Source organism: Protopterus annectens, chromosome 10.part0 (assembly GCF_019279795.1).
Source record: "Protopterus annectens isolate FY-2018-M chromosome 10.part0, PAN1.0, whole genome shotgun sequence".
NCBI classification, from domain to species: Eukaryota; Metazoa; Chordata; order Ceratodontiformes; family Protopteridae; genus Protopterus; species Protopterus annectens.
The window spans coordinates 983,259,868-983,284,798 of record NC_056744.1 but is presented as its reverse complement, the minus strand read 5'-3'; the positions used below and the strand labels follow the sequence as shown (position 1 = coordinate 983,284,798).

General features: G+C 38.2%; 1 protein-coding gene across 1 annotated transcript in view; it reads right to left on the bottom strand.

The window, feature by feature from the left end:
- Positions 1-24,281, bottom strand: part of SLC30A7 (solute carrier family 30 member 7) — a 1,382,816-nt gene extending 1,358,535 nt beyond the window's left edge. The window contains exons 1-2 of the mRNA XM_044085748.1: positions 24,080-24,281; positions 23,319-23,420 (exon numbers count right to left, since the gene is read on the bottom strand). Of these exons, the coding sequence (XP_043941683.1) occupies positions 23,319-23,420; positions 24,080-24,159 (182 nt within the window). The 5' untranslated portion in view covers positions 24,160-24,281. The remainder of the gene's footprint in view (positions 1-23,318; positions 23,421-24,079) is intronic.
- Between the last annotated feature and the right edge of the window lie 650 nt (positions 24,282-24,931).

Sequence of the window (24,931 nt, the reverse complement as noted above, 5' to 3'; positions counted from 1 at the left end):
TTGGCAATGAGAGACCCAGCTTGTTGTAGACAAATGACATACAATCTTTAAGCCATCTTGCTAGAGTTATCTTTGTAACTGGCCTACCCAATTTGGAATCCACAAAGGAAACAAATCAGTGATCTGTTTTTCTGATGTCCTTCGTTCTATTAAGTAGAAACATAATTGTCTGTGAATGTCCAATAACTAACATATACTCGCTTTTGGTTTTAAAAATTATAAAGAAATGTTGCAGATTAATGGATTGGTTGATGTTCTGCGAAGGGTAGATCATGCCTGCTCAACTTGGTCATCTTCTTTGAGTCAGTCACCAGAGCTGTGGATGAAGGCAAGGTGGTTCATATGGCCTACCTTGATCTGGCCAAGGCCTTTGATACCATTCCCTACTCAGGAATCATAGAAAAACTTACTAAGCTAGACATCAACCCCTACATCACTAGGTGGGTTGCAAACTGGCTCACAGGTAGAACCCACAGTGTGAAAGTAGCTGACTCCAAGTCAGACTGCTGACCAGTCACAAGTGGAATTCCACAGGGTTCAATCCTGGGTCCTCTCCTGTTTGGTATCTAATTCTCTGAAGTCTGGGCCAACACGAAGGGACTCTGGCTGACAAAGTTCACAGATTATTGCAAGTTGGGAGCTATTATCAACTCCCCAAGTGATGTTGACATCCTACAGAAAGGCCTCACTAAGACCAATGACTGATGTCAGAACCACGGCCTTAAGCTCAATACCAAAAAATGTGTCATCATCCCCTTTGGGGAAAAAACAGTTCCCATGAATTACCACATTGATGGTAGTCCACTAAGCACAGAAGGCGTTATAACAGATCTGGGAACACAGGTTGACAGCAACCTCTCTTTTGGCCACCACATTGCCACTGTAGTCAGAAAGTCCTTCTATGTGGCACATCTAAGGGTTTTGCATCCAGGAAGAAAGAGGTCATCCTCTCCCTCTACTCTTCCCTCATTAGGCCAATCATTGAGTACAATGCCCCATTTGGCATGTACCTCACTAAATACCTGCAACAACTGGAGAGGCCGCAAAAGTACCTTACAAAGAGGATCCTAGGCCTTAAACATTTGTCCTATATGAACAGACTCAAAAAACTCCAACTACTCTCTGTCTCATACCGCCTACTTAAGAGGCGATCTCTGCTTGACTAACAAAGCCATGTCTGACACAGCTCTGTTAGAAATGCTACCTCTAAAGAAATCTCAATCCCTCCGCACCACATGTCCCAGAGACCTCAACCTCATTGCCACAATCAACAGAACATGCTAGAGGGACAGGTTCATAACCCAGAGACTTTCCATGCTATGGAATGGACTTCCCATACATGTCAAGCAGAGCACCTCACTGGCCCTCTTCAAGAGAAATCTTGGTGAGTGGATAGGAAATAGAAGATTCACCCCAGGGATCACTCCAGTGGCTTTACTCGACATAGGCACTGGGAATTAAGGTCGGGTGGCGCGTTGCCAGGGTAATCCTATGGGCTAGGCTTGTAAAGGCTCCAGGGCCATTAGCCTAGTACACACCTATGAACCTATAATTCTGACACCATCTTAGAAAGGAAAGAGCAATTAGTTTGTAATGCCACCTTATCCCTATGAAAAATCAAGTAGGTAGGTTTGGAAGGGAATGCTTGGAGTTCTGACATCCTTCTGGCAGAAGTGATGGCCACCAAAAATATAGTCTTCCAGGTCAGAAACTTCAGATCACATTTGGCTGCTGGTTCAAATGGGGAATGAATTAAGGCCTGTAGTACTATATTTGTAAAGTCCCATGGAAGAGTTGGATCCTTATAAGGAGGTCTAAAAAGAAGGGTGCCTTTCAAGAAGGCCTTACAAAGTTTTGATGAAGCCAGGGTGGAGTTCTCAATTCCTATGTGAAAACTAGATATGGCAGCTAGTTGGACTATAACAGTTGAGCTAACTCCTTAGTTGAAAAATTTTGCCAAAAATTCAACAACACTATGTACTGGAGCTGAAAAGGAGTCAATGTGTTTCTGATGTGACCAAAAAACAAACCTTCTCCATATGCTTCTGTAAAGTTTTCTTATGGAAGCTTTGTGAGAAGACAGAAGTATATGATGGACTGGAGAAGACAACATATGCTGTCTGGCTATTAACGGAAGTGGAAAAGCCATGCTGCCAGCTTTAGGTTTGAGATACCCAGGTGAATAATGCCCACTGGGCGAGATCAGAGGTTTGGAATTAGATCCAGAATCCAAGGTTGATAGACTAGATGAGGCCAAAGAGAGGGGAACCAAATCTGTCAAAGCCAGTAAGGTGCAATGAGGATAAGGGAAAGAAATCTTACCAACTACAGTACTGAGAAATACACAAAAAGTGTAGGAAAGGATGAATCAATATAATAAAAAGATTATTATGAATAAACTAACAAGTAGCAAGAAAAAGTCTACTTAATCTTCTCAAAAAACTAGCTGGCACAAGAGCTCAGAGCCACCATGTCCAAACGCTAAAGTGGCAAAAAAGATCTGAGGTATGTTGGGGGGGGGGGTCTATGTCAGATGATCAACTTTTCAGAAACTCAAAAAAATATCGGAGAGACAATAAGATTGAGTTTTCGAAACCTTGAACATTAAAAAAAAATACACACACACAAACTCTACCTTTTTATGTTTTTGTAGGGGGCATAAGCCACCTGCACCCCAACACCCCCTGCAAATTATATGTACCAACTCCAAGACTGCACTACAGTGAAGAAAAGAGTACAACTTTCCAATCTTCGCTGTACCTAGAGCTCCATGCAAAATCTTCGAATTTTCAAAAACTCGACCATATGGAGTTCAAGTTTCTGAAAACTCAATCAACTGATAGGGACCCATGTTAGTGGATAGAGCATTATGGGTAAGGGAGGAGATCAAGAGTTTCTGAGTGAGCTAAAATTACGACAGAGTCGGATCCGAAGCCAACTCTTCCAACTGTTAAGGAATGAATAAAAATTGACACCAGGTCAAACTATAACATTTCCATTAATTATATTTTTATTTTCATGAAGCATGTTTACTTTGTAACAATTTTAATTTGCTGCAACATTACATAAACTGCTCAATTCTCACCTTTGCTTAAATTTCACTCTTCTTCATGAACATTTTCTCCATGTTCTGTTCCCACAAATTCTATTTCTATGTAATTTGCTCCTTCTCTTATCTGAAAATCCTAGTTCCAGTTCTTTTGTCTCTTTTACAATATGCAATAATTTGGTTACTATTGGTTTAGATACTAGTTTCTATTTTTCAGTAATTGCTTTTTTTTTGGCAGACACTATAATTAAACTTAGTAAAGCCCTACTATGTATAAGCACCTCAAATTCCATATCCCATCTCTAAATAACAATTTCCTTATTTACAATCATTTGTTCCCTTAACATTTCTGACAAAGTACTCTAAGACATTTTTTTAAATTCTGCCAAATCTTTATATTCCCAAAAACATTTTTAGTTACTTCTGTCTTTCCCATCATAACTCCATTATTTGCCATCTTCTAGAGGAAAAATTCTCTAAAGTATGCGTGGGGTGTAAAAATACCCATACAATCAATTCTAAGCAAAATCCTAAACAATATAGACTTTGTTGCATACTTGGGGGCCATACAGATGTCCTCCCACTGTGCCTTAGTAAATTACATTTACAGCCTCCCTTTCCAATCTTTTCTAAATCTCTTTTGATTTCCTTACAGTCATTACACAATATTTTAAATGCCCTACTAATTACTCATTTTTAACAGCAGCTTCTGTTGCAAACTTAAGTTAAAACTCAACCAGAACTGGGCTTTCACTTAGTATTCCTTATCCCTTTCTTTCTGCCTATACTCAGTTATCAATTCTTGGTAGGGAAGGTGGTGTCTAAATTGCATCCCAATCTTCTGCAAGGCTTCATCCTGCTCCATTACCTTTCCCTCCCCAGTTACTTGCTCTAAATACCTATGTTCCTTTATTTCCCTTACTAATTTTCTCTAGTAAGTTCCAGAGCCCTCTCTTGCCAATTTTCTATATACTTGTTGCAGTCACCCCTGTTTGTAAAGTCTCCTTTCTCTATCCCTGTGTTGGTGGGTCTCCTTTGAATTATCAAACTCTCACTTGCCCGAAAATGAGATGCACAAGACCACTTCGCCGAAAACTTATTTTAATGAACACCCGGATCACTGCAGTTTTACTCTGGGGAACTAACCACTTGGCCAGTATGGTGAATTTTGCCCCTTTCCCTACTGCAGTCCAATCTCGGCATTGGTATATTTAGTTGTGGGGGTCTCAGTCCCCCAATGGGAGTGGGGGCAAAAACCCCCACTTGGGTGGATTTAATTTGCTTTGGTTTGTTTGCTTTGTCGTGGTGGCCAAACTGGCTAATTTCCTGGAGTAAAACTGCAGTGATCCAGGTGTTCATTAAAATAAGTTTTCTGGAGAGTCGTAACATGCATTTCATTTTCGAGTAAGTGAGAATTCGATAATTCAAAGTAGACCTGTGTTGATACCTTATAAACATAGCATTCTATATGATTGCTTTTGTTTTCCTTATGGCACAAGTCTCTCCTTATTTCTTGAATTCCCCATTTCACCATAATAGTTTTCCATTTTCATTTATAACTTTCTGCTCATGTTATATGAGCCTTAACTGCAAAACTCTAATGTATGCCTTCAAATCATGTAATCCTAAACAACTTTATTCTATAATGAGAATCAACTTATTCCACCTAATTAGCTTTTGTCCTCGTTTGTTCTGTTCGCCTCCCAGATAAACTCCTTCAATTCTTTATTTATTATCATCCAAAACTCCTCTGGTTGAGAAAATTATCCCTGACCTGTTGAGAAAATTATCCCTGACCTGTAAATAAAACTAGAGAAAATAAAAACATCTTCTTGTAGCTCAATATCCACACTGATAAAGGGCTTCCAGTTTCTCAGTTTTTTTATCATCTTTTGTTTAGTTTCTCCCCACATATCCTTAATTGCCATAATAGAATTATTTTTAATTCATATACCTAAATATTTTATCTTATCATATCCCCATAAATTTGGGTATTGTTGAACTAATGCATGCATGAGTACACAGTCTACCACTGCAGCCTTTGTTTTATCCCCCCCCCAAAAAAAAAATCTGTCTCAAATATTCCACAGTATCAAAATGTCTTTTTCTGGATTTATCAAATACAAAATAATATCACTTCCAAATAAAACTAGCTTTTCTATATTACCATACTAATTATATCCTTGAATTTGTGAACACTTGCAGACAATTTTGTGCAAACTTCAGAATAAGCAAAAAAATATATCAGAAACTAGAGACACAAGGAGAGATGTCACTTATTCTACCAGAGACATGATAGCTGCTGCAAGTAAAATAAAAAAGATACAGTTGTGCAAGTAAAATTACCACAACAGTAGATGTTTGAATGATCACTGCTGCAGTAGCCTAAACTACATAGGTTGTATCCTGCATACACTACAAAAGCCGGCCAGCTTCCAAAGCTTGAGGGCACCTTCCATACTCCCAAACCATCAGCTCAAGCTGAGCTAACTAAAAACAAGAAAGTGCCAAGACCTTCAGAACTTTCACGCCAGCAGAGAGAGGGAGGCTAAGCCCTGAAAGGACAATGCCACGAACAACAAAAAATAAAAGTCCACACCCTGACATAAACACACCAACAAAAAGGACGTAGGAAGTGGCTACCGCAGCAGTGATCACCTAAACATCAGCTGTTATGCATGGTAAGCTTACTTACATAACTGTACTATGTTGTTCATTTTGACTACTGTTGCAGTAGGCTACGCTATGTGGACAGATTACCATAGTTTACAAATTTTGGGAGGTGGAAGAGGAAAGGTCCAGGAGCCCCAGGAAAATGTTCCTAGCAAATCCTGATTTAAATCTACAGAAGAAATCAAGCTTGCAATGCCTTGTAAAAGTATGTACAGAGAACCAAGCTGTTGCTTCTAGAATCCAACCCTTTCTAAAAAGCAATAGATGAAGCCAATTCCCTGATATAGAAGCCTTGCCCTTACTTGGAATAAGTTTGTTATGGTGAGTATAACACAAGGTAATATTATTTGGAAAGGGTCTGTATTGATATAGGCTGTCCCTTCAAAAAATGAACAACAGATCTGAAGATCTGAAAGATTTAGTTCCGTCAAGATAGTACTGGAGTTGTCAATGGGCATCCAAGGTATGGAGTATCCATTCCCCCTCATTTTTAGAATCAATAAAGAAAATGGGGACTGGATAGCTTGTCTTAAAATAATCTCTGATACCACTTTAGGTATAAATGACAGACTAGTTCTCAAAGAAATACTGTCTCTGTGGAAAATGAGAAAGGGTCGACTCACCATAAGAGCTTGCAACTCAGGATACTCTTCTTGCAGAGGTCAGAGCAATCAGTAAATCTGTTTTCCATGTTAACAACCTCAAGTCAACCAGATCAGCTGGTACAAATGGTGCAAGTGTTAGTTAGCTTCTCTAACACAAGTTTAGATGCCAAGAAGGGGACACCAGTTTTCTTGGAGGCCTCAAGTAAAACTCTGACATAAGAAAGCTTTGAAAGAGGAGAATCCACATACAGACATGCTGAAATCGCCAATAAGTGAACCTTGCTGGAGGAGTAAGAAAGGCCATGGGAAAGTAACACAAACAAATACTGTAAAACCAGAGAACAACTAGCTCTAAATGGGTGTTGGTTATGTTGCCAACACAAACTAGAAAAACCTCTTCCATTTGCTAATATAGGTTTTTCTAGTATCATTTTTATTTCTCTCAATTAGTACCTACTGTGCATCCTCAGTAAGCAGGTAACTGAAGAGAATTAAGACCCTAGCATTCAGGCAGTCAGATGAAGTTGATTGAGGCCAGGGTGTATCAAACACCCCTGATCTTGTGTGAGTAAATCCTTTCTGCAAGGAACTGCCTCTGCCCATTTCCAAAATAATGGAGAACCACTGTTTCTGGGCCATAGAGGAGTCTGAACAATGATCTTGGGGGATTCCTTCTGAATCTTCAGAAGTACCTTGGATATCCGTGAATAGGGTGGGAAAGCATACAGGAGCATTCCAGTCCAATGAAAAGAAAAGCACCCATCTTCCAGGCCTTCTTGCATGGAGTTCTGGAGCAAAATCTTGCCAACTGATTATTAAGACAGAAGGCAAACGAATCTACAAGAGGAACTCCCCAAAACTGATCAAATCTTGGAAGACCTCCCTGATCTAGTTTGCATATGTGAGGTCTGCCTTGGCCTGCTTAACGTGTCTGCAGTACGAAATTGCTCTGACAGAATAACATGTCTGCAGTATGAAATTGCTCTGACAGAATGAAGGATGCCTGTAGAGCAAGACTGTGCTGTGAAGCTATATCCCAAGCTAACATGGCACGTCTGAAAAAGGGGTACAACCTGGTTCCCCCCGGCTTGTAGATGTACAACATGACTATGGTATTGTCTGAATCAACTTGAAAAGGTTCTGGGGACTAAAGATGATTCAGAGAATTGAGCCCCTTGATCAGTGTAAGCATGTCTTTTATATTTATGTGCTTATGTTTGTCCTAGGTGTTGCACTATTATCACTCCTAAAACTACTCCTCAAGGAAAGTCTGAGACAAATGTGATGACTGGCTACTTTGGAACAGGGAAGAAAAAGGGGAAACCCAAATTTACTGATATCTGCTGTCTCCACCAAGTAATTTCTCTACTGACACAGCCCAGCAAAGGGATTTGGAAAGACAAGGGATGTTGATGCTGGGACCAGAGACTTCAGATATCATTGTACTTCTCTCATATGGAGTCTTGCCAGAATTATCATGAGAATCACAGATGTCATGCAACCCAAAATCCTAAGGTACTCCTTTTTAGTGACCAAAGTCTGAATGGAGAACCTTAGAAATGAATCTAGATATAGATATGTTTTTTTTTTTCCAGTGAAGAAAAGTTCTTTGAACTGAGGTATCCAGCTGGCAGCCCAGGAACACAATCCTGTGTAAAGGAGTCAAAAAGGACTTTTGAATGTACTCCTGGAATCCTATCATATGTAAGAGATCTCACACCCAAGTAAGATACTCCTAACACGTAAGAAGTTTCTGCAAAGATAAGCAAGTCATTTAAATATGGAAAAAGAAAATGGATACCCTGTAGCCTGCAATAAGCTATAACTGGAACTAGACACTTTTGTAAACACGCTTGATGCACTGCATACTCCAAAGGGCAAGGCAGAAAACTGATAAGGTTTTGTGTGTGTCTAGATCACATTAAGAAATGCCTTAAGTCTGGACGAATAGTAATGTGACAAGCATCTTTTAAATGTAGTGTTACCGGAAAAACTGAATAAGAAAATAGAGGTAACAGATAGTGCCTACTTCAAAATTATATCACTTCACAATCACAAACAGGTATAAGAAAGACCCAGAACTGGTCTCTAAGCATTTTTTTTCTTTGTCACTAAAACCATCCTTGAATAAAAACCCTTCTCAACTTGGGAAGGAAGAACTGGTTCTATCACTCCCTGTAACAGCATGTAAAGAAGAACAAGTAAGAGTCTGGTCTGGTGGATGAGGAATAACCCCCTGGCAAGGAGGAATATCCTGTCACTGCCATCTTGTCTGAAACTATCTGCTGCCAAAGAGAAATGTGGAGATTCAGACTGTCTGGAAAGGACTGCCAGGGTGGGAAGAGGAAATAAGGTCCCTTAAATAATCAGACTATCTGGATTGCCCTTTGTTTTGGGGTCCTGAATTCATTTTGAAACACCCTTGTCATTTTAACAAAATTGGATGAGGGGTTAGATAATCTCTTAATGACGTGAAAAAGAAGGGCAGAAAAAATCATAGAGATCCCCTGATTTAACTCTCCCCTTTTGTCACACTTTTTGATCACATCTGCAGCAAAGAAACCAAGAAGTGAATTTCTATCTGAAGTAAAAAATAAAATCTCATTATTTACATCCTCTTGGGAGGGTCTGAGAATGCAGTCAGACAAACCTCCTCAAAACAGTACCAGAGGTCACAGCCCTGGAAGAATTATCAACAGAGTCATACACACACATAAACAGAGCAGTTACTAGTACAATAGAATAAACTAAAGAATTTAAAGCATATTTTTCCTCACAAGAAGAAACCATAAATGTTCACAATTAGTCAGAATAAACATTAGCATGTGAGCCTAACAATCCAAAATTCTGAAAATCAAAGTTGTAGAATCATACACTACTTTCCCATACCCATTAAAAGTCTTCCCATCCTTATTAAAAAGAGTAGGCAGCAGTAAGACTGGGTTTGGAAAGAGTGTATAAAAAATGTATAAATTCCAGAAATTTATCTCCCATTTTAGGGGCAGCCAGCTTGTTAGCAGGAAAATTATGGGCAGAGACATACTCATCCTCCAAAGCTGACAGAACTGAAGTAATTGGAGAAGGTTCAGGAAATTCCCTCTAACAGCTCATAACATTTTCTGAGGAACTCAAAAATCTCAGTATATTTCCAATGAAAACATTAACACATTCTAGAAATATTTACAAAGAGAGAGAGGGACCCCAAAATTATTAAAAATGTAAAGAGTATTAAAATGTAAATTATTAAATTATTAAATGTAAAGAGTATTAAAAATGGCAGCATCATCTTCCTCAAGGAAGGGCACAACATTCTGAGAAAACAGAAAAGACTTCTCTGTTCTCTCTCCCAGGACAAACAAGAGTGGCTCCCCTTGCCCACTAAGGGGACCACAACAGCCGCAAGGGGCGTGGCTAACCCCTGGCCCATAGTGGATGCAGGTGCTACATCAGAGGGATCCGGGGCAAAAGAGGAGTGGTCTGAGGTACAACAAATGGCCACAGCAGAGTCAACTACCTGCAACTGAGGCAAACTGCTAGGCCTGCTGTGGTGGCAAAGAGTGTTTTCTTAAATGTTGTTATTTCTTGTAGCTGGAAGAAGGACTGATCACAGGGCAAACAAACAGTTTGTTTCATGGTCAAGCTGAAAATGGTGTCTCTTTTCAGGGAAAGCAAGCAAAAAAGCTGGTAAAATTTTTTAAGTCTTAAAGTCACTTTTTTCACAGAAAAACACAGTAAAAAGCACTTAAAACACTTAGCCATCCCCCAAAAGTAAATAAAGACACAATTTCTTCACAAAAATGATTTTCAATTACTTTAAAGAACTTTTAAACTGACAGGAAAAAAGTGCACTCTCATATAAAAGTACAACACAGTCTCAAGACAGTCTGTTAAAACACAAACTCCTAGCTTTAAAATTAACTTTCCTGAATAGGAAGGTATTACTAAACAAATATTTTTTTTTAATGGAAGGTCTTTCGTCAGAGAGAACTTAACCTGCCCAGCAAAGAAACAGCACAAGCCGACCGTCAATCCTCGAAAGCCTCAGAGAGTACTCTTTGCAACAGGAAATCACTGAAGGGTGGTGCTCAAACCTATCTTTTCAGTCAGCTTAGCTCAAGCTAATTTGCTTGGGCATGTGGAAGGCGTCCTGAAGCTTTATAAGCTGGTTAGCTGTTATATCCTATGCAGGATATAACTCATAGCTTAGGCTACTGCAGCAGTGATCAATATGAAGAACATGTCAAATTCTATGGGAAGACAACATTCCTGGAGGTTTCCTACATGGAACCAAGGAAAACTTGACAAATCCCTTTGTCAATCAAGTCGAATAAGGATGTTAGCATGTGGACAAGTCCTTGACCCACAATAACAGGCTGTAGCAGTATCAGCCCCAAACAATTTAAGATCAATCTTTTTGATCAGTACTGCTCAGTACTCATGCTAAATCATGCAAACAGTTATAATGAAGTTCTCAGGATGACACTGGAACTGCTTTTATTGCATAAAGAATAATATGGGCTTGTTAACGGGAGATCTTACCTTGAACCTTGTGGCCTTCTTTGAAGAGGTAACAGTACTTGATGAAGGGCTAAAAGTACATAATGCATATCATGACCTTGCTAAAGTATTCAACCTGTATCACACATAAGGAGATAGCTTCCCACATAATTCAAGGTGGGAAACACTGGTTAAGCAATAGGACTCAACAAGTCATGGCAAGGGTTACCAATGATGCCCCACAGGGCTTTGTATTAGCTCCACTTTTTGGACTATTCTACTTGGATGTATAAGTAGCAAATGGGCTATGAATTACAAAATATGTCAATGACTGAAAATAGGTAGCATAATTACTTCAATAAAAGCTGGGCGGCCACAGTGGTGCAGAGGTTAGCATTGCCGCCTCACAGCAAGAGGTTCTCCGGTTCGATTCAGTCTGAATGTCCTCCCTGTGGTCACGTGCATCCCCTCCGGGTGCTCTGGTTTCCTCCCACATCCCAAAGACATGCTGTAGGTGGATTGGACACTCTAAATTGGCCCCAGGTGTGAGTGTGCATGTGTATGTGCCTTCTGTGGAAGGTTGGGCACTGGGCTGGCAACTAGACACCATAAAACTCCACTGCCAATCATGAGTGGACAGATGATCTGCTGTGGTGACCCCTAACTGGGAAAAGCCGAAAGAAGAAGAATTTAAGAAGAATTACTTCAATGAAAGCTGCCAAAGTTCTCCAAGATGACCTGCAGTAATACTGACCTCACCTTCATATAAAACCAACCACAGCATCATGACACTTAGCAAAAAGGAGTATAATATATAATGGGAGCACTACAGAATCCTGAAAGCCCAAAATCCTGAGACCAAAATCTCGAAAGTTAAAAAATACTGAAAACTCAAAATACTGAAAACACACAGGATGCCAACACTTACTACATTCCAGCACAAGTGCATACAGAAACATTACCCTTCAACAATACGCAGGGGGGCAAGCCCCCTGCACTCCACACCCCCTGCTACTTAAATATATCAACTCTGAGATTGCACTTAACTACACTAAGTGCAATGTCGGAGCTGATGTGTTTAAGTAGCAGGAGGTGTTGGGAGGTGCTCCCCCTGCTTATACTTGGAGAAGAGTAACATGGTTTGTGTTTTATTTCTGTATGTACTTGTGCTGGAATACAGTAAGTGTTGGTATCCTGTGTGTTTTCAGTATTTTGAACTTTCGAAATTTTGGGCTTTCAGGATTCTGTAGTGCTCCCTATATAATACATATGTAATATAATATATATACACACACATATATATATATATATATATATATATATATATATATATATATATATATACACACACACACACACACACACACACACACACATACATATATATATATACACAACATATATATATATATATATATATATATATATATATATATATATATATATATATATACATACATATACACACACACACACACACACACACACACACACACACACACACATTTTTTCCTTCTTCTACTGTTTCAAACCTGCTGCAGCATATATAATTGTTGTTCATGGAAGTACTTTATTTGTCATCTGTTAACAGGGTTAATCCATCTGAGCCAAAGGCCCGTTTTCAGTGCAGGCCCGAGGAGAAAAGCTCCAAAAGAAAGAAATACAAGGCAGTAACATGCATAAATTCAAAAAAACAAGAAAACTACATAGTTATATCACACATTCATAAAGTAGGAAGAGTTACATAGTTATATCGTTATACATATTTACAACTGCAGATTTTGCATGAGAGGTATATACAGAAGATAAATTTTAAAAAATATAAAAATGTTAACTGAAACATAATATGTGAGACTAGAGAAAGAGAAAAAAAATCAGACTTAAGTTCATGCTAGTAGGTCATAATATTACAGGAAACAGAAATCTAGATTGGCAGTGAATATGATGTAGGGTTGCTGTTGCAATTAACAGAGAGTATGGGTAGTAGTGAAAGATTTGGACAGGAGAGGGATACGGGGAGGGTTAAGTAGAAGGCTGAAAGATTTTGAGTACAGAGGGGTAATGGGGGGGGATTAAGTAGGGTCCTGGCATGGGCAGGAGCTAGAATTAAGAACGTGTGGATCAGAGGTGTGTAGAGTTCCAGAGGGGGTGCACAGGGATATGAGAGTGGAGAGACATGGAGAAGCTAAGGGTTTGTTTAGTAGGGTGTGAGCACACTGTAGTTGGAAAAGAAGAAGAAGTTGGGGGAACTCAAGCCATTGAAGTAGTTTTAAAGAAAGACAGTGATGGGATTTGTATGGTTGACTGCTGGCAAATCGAGCTATGTTGTTATAGACTTGTTCCAGTTTGGTTGTTAAGGTCGACTGTAGAAATTTGAGTATTAGAGAGGTGTACAAAAGTCAGGGTAGGAGGAAAGTTGGAGTTAGAGGCTAGGATTTTTTTGTTTCTATAGAGTAGGCCCATTTTTTGATTTGTCTTTTTAATACAGTGTTGTATATGGAGATCAAATTTTAATTGTCATCAATTACAATACTAAGACGTTTAGTGTGAAAGTCAGCTTTGATAAGGGTATTGTCATGTGATGAGATAGTAAAGGTGGTTTTGAGGTGGAAGAAGGATTTACGGAAGAAAAGGAGGAGTTTGTTTTTTTTTGGGGGGGGGGGGTAAGCATGAGCTGGTTATCAGTTAGCCATTATTCGACATTGTAAAATGTGCTTTGAGTGACAGAGTGAAGGTGAGAAATGTCAGAGCAGGAGATAAGGGTAACGTCGTCTGCATATTGTATCAGGGAGGAGGAGGTACAGGAAGAGTGGAGATTTTTTGTTAAGAGAAGAGGTCCCAGAATGGAGCCCTCGGGGACTCCTGTCTGGATGGGTAAGAAAGGGGAGCGGGTAGAAAGCCATCTGACTGACTGTAGCCTGTTGGAAAGGTGGTTAGTAAACCAAAGAATAGCAGAGAAGGAGAGGTTGAAATCAGCTAGTTTAGTATGCAGTTTAGAGTGTGAGATGGAGTCAAAAGCTTTTGAGAGGTCGACAAATAGACATGAGACCAGTAGGTTTTTGTCTCTGGCCTCTGCAACAATATGTGTGAAAGAGAGAAGGGAGGTGGATGTGCTATGGCTTGGCATAAAGCCATGCTGAGTAGTTGTCAGAAGGTTTTTGTCTATTAGACAGTGAAGTTGATTGTATATGCATTTTTTACAGTTTTACAGAGTAGTGATGGATGGGTGGAGTTACCTCCTTTGTGTAGTGGTATGGTATAAAAATATTTCCAAATATCTGGGACAGCTGCAAGTTCAAGAAAGAAGGGAGGAGGTTAACTGCAGAGCGGGTACATGGTTTTAGTTTAAGCAGAATAGATTTTATGTTGGCAGAGGGGACAGGATTTAGCGAGAAAGGGATGGTACTGGTGGTGTTAGGAGAGGTGGGCGGAAAATTATTACTTTGGTGTGTGAGAGTAAGTTTATGATTAGATTCAATAAGAGTAGTAGCATGGCGGTCTTTTGAGGAATATTGTTTGGACTGAGGGGTTGGTGTAGTGGGTCTTCCAGGGTATAGATGGTGCACCAGAATTTTTAAGGGTTAGAATCGTGGGTGAATTGGCTGTCATGGTAGAATTTTTTCCTGTCTATGTTAATATGCTTTTTGTGAGATTTCTGAGCTCTTTATATTTTTGGAGTAAAACAGAAGATTTAGTTTTTAGTCAGTGTTTCCAGGTGCTATCCCATTTTTTGATAAGAGTGAGGGTGTCCTTAGACAGCCAAGGGTTACGGCTTGAATTAATTCTAACTTTTCTTAGTGGTGCTAGGGTGTTAAGGACATCAAGGAAGATACAGCTGAATTCCAGCCCAAGATGAAAGCTTTTGAGTCTGGACCAGTTAAAGCATGAGAGTCTATTACTGAATGTTTAGACATCGAAGGATGAGAGTTTGCGGCGGTCTGTATAAAGGTAAGCTTTGGGTATATGTAGGGAGTTTCTATGTGCAAAGATGGGGAGGTGGTCACTTAGGGAATCAGAAAGTGTGCCCGGGTTTTGATACAGGATTGGATCAGGGGTAAGGATCCAGTCTAGGGTGGAGCCATTATTGTTGTTTTTATTAAAGTGAGTGGGAGTTGTAATGAGTTGGTTGAAGCCGTGAAGATAGATGTTAAGATCTGTAGAGGTGTTTGATAGGTTTTGCCAGTCATTGTTGACGTCTCCAAGGATAATGGTCTCATAATGGATGTGGAGAGAAATCCATGATAGGATGCGTTCAAGGAGAGGAATGTTATTTCCTGGTGGAATACATACGGCTGCAATAGCAAATTTCTTTTGTGGGTTGAGGTGACAGTTTAGTATAAGCAGCTCAGCTGGGTGGAAGTTTCATTGAGCAACTGGCAGGGGGATAAGTTGAATTACTGAGAGTACAGTATTGTTACTCCTCCCCCTTTTTTGGTGTTTCGATCTAGATGGTAAATGTTGTAGTGGGGAGGTAGGATTTCTGAGTCAGAGATATGTGGTTTTAGCCATGTCTCAGACAGGGTTAGGATATGTGGAGAGTAATGGGCGATCCAAGAGTGTAGCTCTGTATTTTTATTAAGTAGACTTTGTAAGTTTACTGAGTAGATAGTGAGGTGTTTGGTAGTAGAGGGGGTGGGGGGTGATTGGTAACAAGTGAGTGGAAGTTTAGTGATGGGATGAGTTAAGGTGGGAGGGCCTGGCATCGAGGTGGTTGGATGAGTGACTGTGGGATTCCAAAATAAAAGTTACACAAGCATTTCATGTCCATGTGGCACACACACAAACACACACATTCAGAAACAAAGACAAACAGATACACATAGGCCTGACAGTTACAGACACTTACATGACTGACTACACCTTAGATGTCTCATTGTAATCCAATGAATGAAAAAAAAAAATCATACAATGCAAGGTACTGCATCTCCCCCAGTGCCTCTTAACTGTCACAGTTTTTGCCACATAGCTTTGCTTTGTCTCTCATGCAGTGTTTGATTTTCTGGTAAATCTCTGACGACCAGTCAATAATGCCAGACGCTTATTGTGCATACAATGAGTCCTAACGGAAAGTATCTTGCCATGGAAAGTAGAGAGATCTGCACTCCCTCTTGCTCTCTCTGTCTCTCTCTCACTCACACACACACACACACACACACACACACACACACACACACACACACACACACACACGGAATTGCCTTATTTTTTTCTAAATCAACAAAACACAAGCCGTGCTTGGCAAAGGAAAAGTAAAAGGGTAAACTGTTTTAACTGCTATTGCAGTTAATTTCCCTGATTGAGGTTGCACATCAGCTGCATTCTAACTTTGTAATTCTCAAAAGCATTCTGAATTCCAATATTTTTATGTTTAATCACTATAAAAGACATTCCACAAGTAAGAGGAATTTAAAGAAAACACAACCCATCTCTCCTCCTGATTTGTTAACATCTCAGCACCTTCCATCAAAAACAAAAAAAAATGAAGAAAATATACTGATTGACTTACTGTGCTGTTGAAAAGCCCAATAAGCAGGGAGGAAATGTTCTTTATATTCTATTCTCACTAATTCCAAAAGTCCAGTTTGGTTAAAGCCAAAACTGTCCTTCCAACTTTCTTAAAGGTGTTCCTATCTTGGACACACCTCCAAAGAAGAAATGCAAATAGTTTCAGGTTTGCACACTTTGCTACTGTTAGTGTGTAGCTTAGCCAGACAGTGCAGCAAAATGAATAGTCCCTGCTAGCCTCACTTGTTTACTGGTTCCAATATACACTTGACTACCTAATACAACAGTAATATTTTAGGATAACAAAATCACATACTTGCATTATCTTAACAATGTGAAGGTTGGTCTGTGTTTCATATATGTAGCCTCTTGGATAGTTGATGAAACATCAAGCCAGCTTCCTTACAATGGAATATACCAAATGCAGTTCTTGAAAACCTCATCCAAACATTTTAAAATGTAGAGTGGACTAAAATTCATTTTTTTTATTTTGTGTATTTATTTTTTGCAGAGAGCTAAAAACTAACTAGGACAGTACTTTTTTGTGCTCTCCCATCCAATGGCCACACTGTCTCTGGCTGACATGACATTCCATCTTTTACATTCACCCAGTTTTAAAGCTCCCAGTGATCCTTCCTGTGGTAAGTCGGTATTTTAGAGAAACAAGATAAAGTTTTCTATGCTACAACTTGTCACTGCTACCACAAACTGCGAGGTCAAGAATTTTAGACACATAAATGTAAAAGAAAAGTAAGCAAGAGAGAATACAATACATCATTATCTCCATAGTGATAAAAAACAAACAAAAAGTTACATACAATGGGAATGAAATACCAAACATGCGCGGCATTTGTCTCAGGAAATGTTATCAAGTAAACAGCCATCATCTTCAGGCACATCTCCGGGTTGGTCAATGTATTAATCCACCAACAACCTCCAGTGTCAGCAACATGTCTTCAGAAATAATCAAAAATGAAAACCAAAATCAAACAAGTGGGGGGCTTCAAACTTCTGAGATTTGAACTTGGATAAGAACAAAGATTAAAGTAAGTCTGTCTGCCAGTCTTCACATCTAGGACAGGCAAAAAAAAAAATACACAGATGTTAAAAGCAGCTGCACAGGGCAAGGAACTGGATACCAATACCCATCTAGGGATGAGTGGTCTATGAAGCATTGCAGAAAACGTTACGGAACTAAGGCAGGGTTTTAAACAAATGAAATAGACAGTACTTCCATGAAAAGTATTATACATTTAAAGCAAAGTGTTCTGCAGTAGGTTTAACCAGCAGTTGAAGAACTGGTGTAGTGCTCATTGTTCTAGCTTCGTTAGAAATTGGGTTGACCTAGAGTGGTGCAGGTTTATATAAGTGCAATGGCCCTAGTGCAAATGCTTCAATGACAAGCATTTAAATGCACTAGTAGTAAGGCATTAAAAACAGCAACAAACGTATTGTCTTCTCCAAAAATGGCAAGGTAGTACAACCATACCTGAACTTGTCACTTGGTAAACACAAAATCTTTAAGAAGATTCCACAAACTCATCTATACAAAATGCAGGAGTCAACGAAAAGGGAACAGTAGTGCCCTGTGCAAAGAAGACATTAAAACTACAGTAACAAGGTAGGATAAAAGGTTATCTCCCCAGAGACAGGATCCTATTCAGATGTCACACACAGGCCATCATCTCATGCTGAGAAAAAAAAGAAAGGTACATTCTGAATGGTAACAGAAACAGTGACACAGATAATGTGAACCAAGGACTTATTTAAACCTTATGTTAAATGGGAAATCCAAACTATACCCACATTCTCCAATCATAAGGTCATTCTTACACCTTGTAAAGAAAGCAGATCTCTTAGCACGGACTAGACCCATATCAGAACACAGTGTGTGTACTCTCATATGGGATGGGCAAAATAGCTTATATGTGGAATTGGTGTATACCACCAAACTCAATACTGCCAAAATGTGAAAATAACTTGTGATGTAAAATAAATAAAACACTTTACAGAACAATTGAGAAACATCATGCAGAATATCTCTGCTCTACTACTCATATATGCAAGAGATTTTACAAAAACTTGGATTTGAGTAGCACTACTTTACCGAACAAGGAAAAAGCAAATCCTGTGAGCAGCAGGCAAAAGACCACATTTCATACACCCTACACAGTAAAGGGTGCCAGATATTAGAACTACACAAATATCCAAGGAAATTTATATGAAAAACTAAAGAATAGTTTTGCTTGTAATAACAGAGATCAGCTTAAATATTTCAAATTCTGACTTCAAAGTTTATTCTCATCAAAAAAGGAGAACCTGAGGAAATAATGTCACTAAAAGAATATGGTGTTGTACAGAATTTATCATTAGGCAATAATACACAGATTTTGGAAAATAAGACAGTGCTTCATTTTATGTATGCTAAAGTCCTTATATGGGCTGTAACTAGCAGATTAGCAAATTTAAAACTGATATATAAAAAAACATGGAGGAGAAATCTGTAACTGTAGAAGGACATTCACTTGGAACAAAAATAGATACACCCACTATTTCCAAATGCAGCTGTCTGCATCAAGCACAATTTCCCTTAAGAGCACATAGGGAACACACACACACAGTCCAGAGTCTGGGTTTCTCTGTCTTCCTCCTGATCCCCACTGGCACAGCTATAGAGTTGAGACATCAGCCGAGTGTCCAAGCCAAGTTCTCCAGCAATCTCTCTTTGAAACCAGTGCTTCATGTCCCTGCACCAAGCAGCTAACACAGACACACACACACAGACACACACACACAGACACACAAACACACACACACACACACACACACAACTGGGAAAGGCTGACACAGGTTTACTAGCTATGCCCCTTTCTGCCCAGACTATAAGGTAGTTACTGCCACCAGACACTCCCAAGCCGGCTACTCTAAGACTCTTACAATGGTACCCAATTATACTGAGTGAAATTAATATTAATACAAATGGCAGTGTTTTGACCAATGCATTAAGGCTTTCAGGAGTGACCACAGAGTCACCAGATATGAGTACTCTGAAAGGTTAAAATATTCCTTAAAGGACCAGCCACAATGAAAAGTTTAAATATATTTAATAAAAAAATAAAAAAAGCACATGAAAATACTAAATATCTATTTACAATAAACACCAGAGTTTCAACTACAGGAAACAATAAAATAACACAGATAAACAGATTCACAAAGATACAGAAAAACAGTACTTAACTAATCTCACTATATGTTTCCTGACTAATTTAAAGAGTTATTATTCCCTGGTCACTTACTAGTACAAGGCAAGATGAAGTGGGTGAGAGGTCCTTCTATGTCTGGTTCAAAGAAACAGACCGCAGCTGAGACTTCAGTCTCCTCTAATATTAAAACATTATTTCTGTACAAAAAGATATCACATACATCTGGTCAACTGACTTCTGGTTCCCATGCAAACCCTCACTGCTAGAAGCTTTCAGGATTTATCACACAGGTGTCAATAATACAGACACAGACACACACACACACACACACACACACACACACACACACACACACACACACACACACACACAAAAGAAAAAATGCAAAAACTAATGCACAGCAATATTTCAGCTGTGCCTGAAACTCAATGTAGTGTTTCCTAATTAAACCACTGAAGAGTTTTCATTTGTAGTTAATTTGCTGATGTGCTTGTTATTTGTACATATACTAGAAACCTCAAACAACAGCAAGGCTTTATAAGAACTCTTTGAGATGAACAGCCTCTTGACATCATCTGAACAAGCACCACTTCACAGCACAGAGGTGTAATTTTCTTGGTCTTGTGATCTCTAATGTGCGTTAACGTAGTTTTGTTTACCAGCTAAACACAACAGCTCCCTGGAGCCTGTTCTAGGGTATGACCTATTGAAAGTGCTATTTAAAGAAATTTCCACATAGTAAGCATTTTTAATTTAATTTGTGTAAATTACACCATTATGTATAGTGTAAATCCAACTTAAATCCAGTTGCAACCATGAAAACACCAGTAATGCTCACAGCAAGTTAAAAATAAAACAACCTTGAATTAAAGTATCAGAAAAACTATCTTAATATGTTTAAGATTTCTCTGCTCATGAAATACTCATTATTTCATTACACACACATTATGCAAGCACACAGACAATTTGTCATGTATCATGGATTACTAGTACATTGTTAATAAAAACTGAGCTATACGGTTACAAGCGATCAGGTTCTGATGAACTACTTTATCAACAGCCATGACACTGTGTACTGCTTAGCAATTATTTGTTACGGTTTCTACAGTAAAATAATGTTTTACTGTCAAGCTTACTATAGCAATGAAACATCACAACTCTGTACATTTAACAAACTACAAAAAGATCTATTCAGTACCCAATATACAGAAAGTAAAAAAAGGGTACTTTTTATGCACCAGAAAGACTATATCTGAGGTAAATCAGAATTTTAGCTTACTACAGCCTTCTTACTTGGTACATCTACAAGCCAAAGTGACCTGACATCAGTTTTGTAACCCATTCTATTTCTCAGTATAATACAAACAGCTGTTCCACCACATAAATTGCCAAATATCCTCTAACTATATTTTGATTGGTAATTACCTCCCATCTGTGCACCTCTTAAAAATATCCAAATGATCCTGAGAAAATACATAGAGGACTATAAAAAATTATTCTTTTTTTTTTTTACTGTTGTTCCTGTCTAAATATGAAAACTTTAATGATGCTAAAAAAGGACCATATAATTCAAAACAAATACACCCAAGTTAACCCATATACATAATCAACAGTGCCTACGTACAAAAATGTGATGGAAGTACATGCAAATCACTGTAATATAGCTGTGCTTATTAAGGCAGGTAAAATTAGCCAAGTTTGCCTCTTCATGTCATACAACAGATGCCTCAACCATCTACAAATCACAAGAAGTTTATGAATGTTATCCAGCATCATTATTCTTATGTACCAAAACATAACCACATATGATTTTCAGTGCAATACAATCTTAGTTTAATAACCCCAGATCATTTCAAATGATGTCATAGTCCATTAATCAGTTACAGCAGTATACTGTAAGACGCTGCAATTAAATAAGGGGCAAGGCAAAATGAAAATGTGCTGAATGTATGGCCAAGACTTAAAATCTATAGCTCAAATAAGAGAAGTAACCTGAGGCACTATTACATATAACTAATGAGATCGCCTATCAATCTGCAAAGCTCAACTGTAATACACTGTGCAGTAACAAAATTAATTTCAAAGAATCAGGTATTTTACCTTACATCGATAAAATTGAAAAACCTATATTTAACTGAAGATGACTTTCTGGATTATTGATTAACACAGAATCACTGGCAATGTTTTGAAAAAGTTATTTGACTTCATCAATATAAATCTAAAAAAAAATAAAGAAAATTTCACTTTAACAACAAAATTACAGGCTTGCTTAAGTTTACTGATTCAGAACATGTAAACATTTTATTTGTACAGTACAGTTTAACCACTAAGATCAATCATACTGTACCCCAAAACGTTATGTTACAAATCTTTCACTTTATGTCTAGCAAAACAGTATGCAACAAAACATTTACCAATACACTAGTAAGTATCATTATTATCTGCATATTTTGGCAAGCTGATAAGAAATGCCAGTAACGTCTCATGGTAGGCAATCACACAAGACAAAGTGCACAATAAATGTTAATATATTAAGAATGGGTAATAAAGAATAAGCTTCCAAATCTGCTTATTGCTCAGAAATTAATCCAACTATCCTGCAGAAAAAAAAAATAAACTCAAGACTCGTATGATGTTTATCCTCACGTAAGAAGCAAAAACTAATATCCTATAACATAAAATCATAAAGATACAACAGACAGCATAAGAAGTAAGTAGAGCTGTTTCCAAACACAAAACCAATTATTACACCTTTACTCCATCTCGAGGGCCAGATATAGAAATTTACAAACACTGAGTACATCTGTCCTAATAAATCACGTGTGAATGCGTGTTGTTTGTGGATCCAAGTGACATCTGACTCATAAAAGGAAGGGGCCACACAACGTACCACCAACATTTGCTCAATCCACCACTAAATTCTTATAAAATAGAACAATGCAACAAACAACAATACTTGATGCTTCCTGCAAACATCAATTTTCAAAGATATACTGGCTGGAGCAGCAGCTGAAGAGAAAAGACTTTGCATCCTTTTATCCAAAGGTTACATTTATTTTGGAAGATTAACTGATAAAAGCTGCATTTGTACAACACAAGTAATAATATCTGCAGTGCTTGGACAGTAACAAAGCAATCCTGTTTGGCAAAGTACAACACCAGAATATATAAACATTGAGTACATCAACTATTCAACAGTATGGAGATAATCTGGAAGTACAGCAACTAAAACAGCGTACTAACTGTTATACTGCTAAAATCGAATGGTCAAATAAAAGTCATTCACATCAATTTACTGGGGAAACCCTGAAGCCCCATGATTTTAAAAACATTATCATACTTCACAGTTTCTGCACTTTGCATACCTCTGAACATTTATGAAATGCCATCATGTCTCTCAAACATTGACAACAATGCGATAAAAGGCAGATATAAAGACAACATTTCAAATGTGGAACAGATTTAATCGTGAAATTGAAAAAACAGCATTTATATTAACGTACTCTTACTGAAATGTATTAAGTCTTAAAAAGTGTTACAATTTGTAATGAAAATAAAATTCTGTAGCCCTTGAGGTCACCGCAAACACACACGCCACCATCCCCACTAAACCACTGTTTATTACGCAAAGACAACATTCCACAGCAATTTTAAGGTCATGAATGACAGGTAAATATGTCACTCCCTCTTTTACATGTGATTCGTGAGAATTCCCGTCTCTTACTCTTTATATACGTGGCATAACATAACCGCTTCCTGGTGCACGTGGAGTAATTATCTCCTTACCTGTTACTCCAGATTCCGTACAGCAGCTCCACAAAGGCAAAAGATAAATTCAGACATAGAAAAAAGAACAGGTTTCTCGATGTCTTGTCTGATAAGATAGACCTAAAACAGCAAAAACAAAAGTTAGTCACTTACAGAGCTCTATACGGCATGCTAAAGTTCTCAGGCTGCCCCTGCAGTAACAGCTGTTTAGGTGGCAAATGCTACGCAATGACATTAACACTTATAAAGTACATCAAGATTTCTGATTATAACTCTAAATGAAACTTCAACCATGTCACTAACAAGTGTAACATAAATCAAAACAGAAGACTTTAGGGTGGACAAGAGTTCAGGGAAAGCATACTAGGCATGGACAGCGTCTTCTACTGCGTTATCAGACACAGAAACATTATACAATATTTTTAAAGTGATATAATGTAAATAGTAAAGATGGAATTATACGCAGCGTGGCTGTCACCACTGCCAACAAACCACACTATTCTGAAAATGACTCTGAACAGTTAGCAGTAATCTCTTGTACTCCACAACTGTAGAAAATATAGTCATAATTTCTAACATCTGATTCTTTATCAGTGGTAAAGGAAAATCACTAGTGCATTTCTCATTTATCATAACTTCCATCACACACATTTGAGGCCTCGCCCTATTAAAGGAGAAATTAGCCTAGAAGAAGCTTCGGATCCGGTGCAAAAATCACTACGAGACCCGCTATATATACGCTTGGGAAAGTGATGACAGTTTCCTATGTTTCTGCGTACCTAAACCATCCAGATATCTTCCCACCGAGATTGAATCGAGGCGGTTTGTACTCTTCATCTTTAATAGATAAAGGCAACATTTTCTATTCCACTCTGGTCCCAGGAACAAGCCTTCTAAGCCGACTTCAGCTTGATCCTCGTACCAGAGAAGCAAATGGGTGCTGCTGAACACTTCCGGCCGGTAGAGGCAGGCAACAGCTCTAGTGTGGAGAGGTTGATCAATGTGTTGTCCCAAGTAGAAAATATTGAAGACATCGGGTGCATATGTTTTCAAACTTCATTGTCAGCTGTATTGCCACATGTTGTGATTTTTGCAACACAGAATGTTTTAGAGCAGCTACCTGAAGGCAGACGTCAAATGACAAAAGCAGATTTATTAGAAAATGTATTTAAAAAGCTAAGCGGTGTCCACTTCACAAATTACGTGTTATTTATCTCTCTCTCTCTCTCTCTCTCTATATATATATATATATATATATATCTATATATATATATATATATATATGTATCTATCTATCTATCTATATCTATCTATCTATCTATCTATCTATCTATCTATATATATATCTATCTATCTATCTATATATATATATATATATATATATATGTCATAGCTCTCAACCTTCCATCTCCAAAATAAGGAACACTTGCTCTCATAATGTGGAACAAATGGGCGAAATATGGAACACATACTAATGGCTTACTAACAACTTCAATTAGGAAGTCCATAGGAAGGTTAAAATATGCTGGTTTTATTTATAAAGAAGATATTTTAATTAACTAATATGATTCATTTCTATTTACCATGGATTTCACTTAAAAATTCCATGAGTGAAGGTTCATTGGAAAATT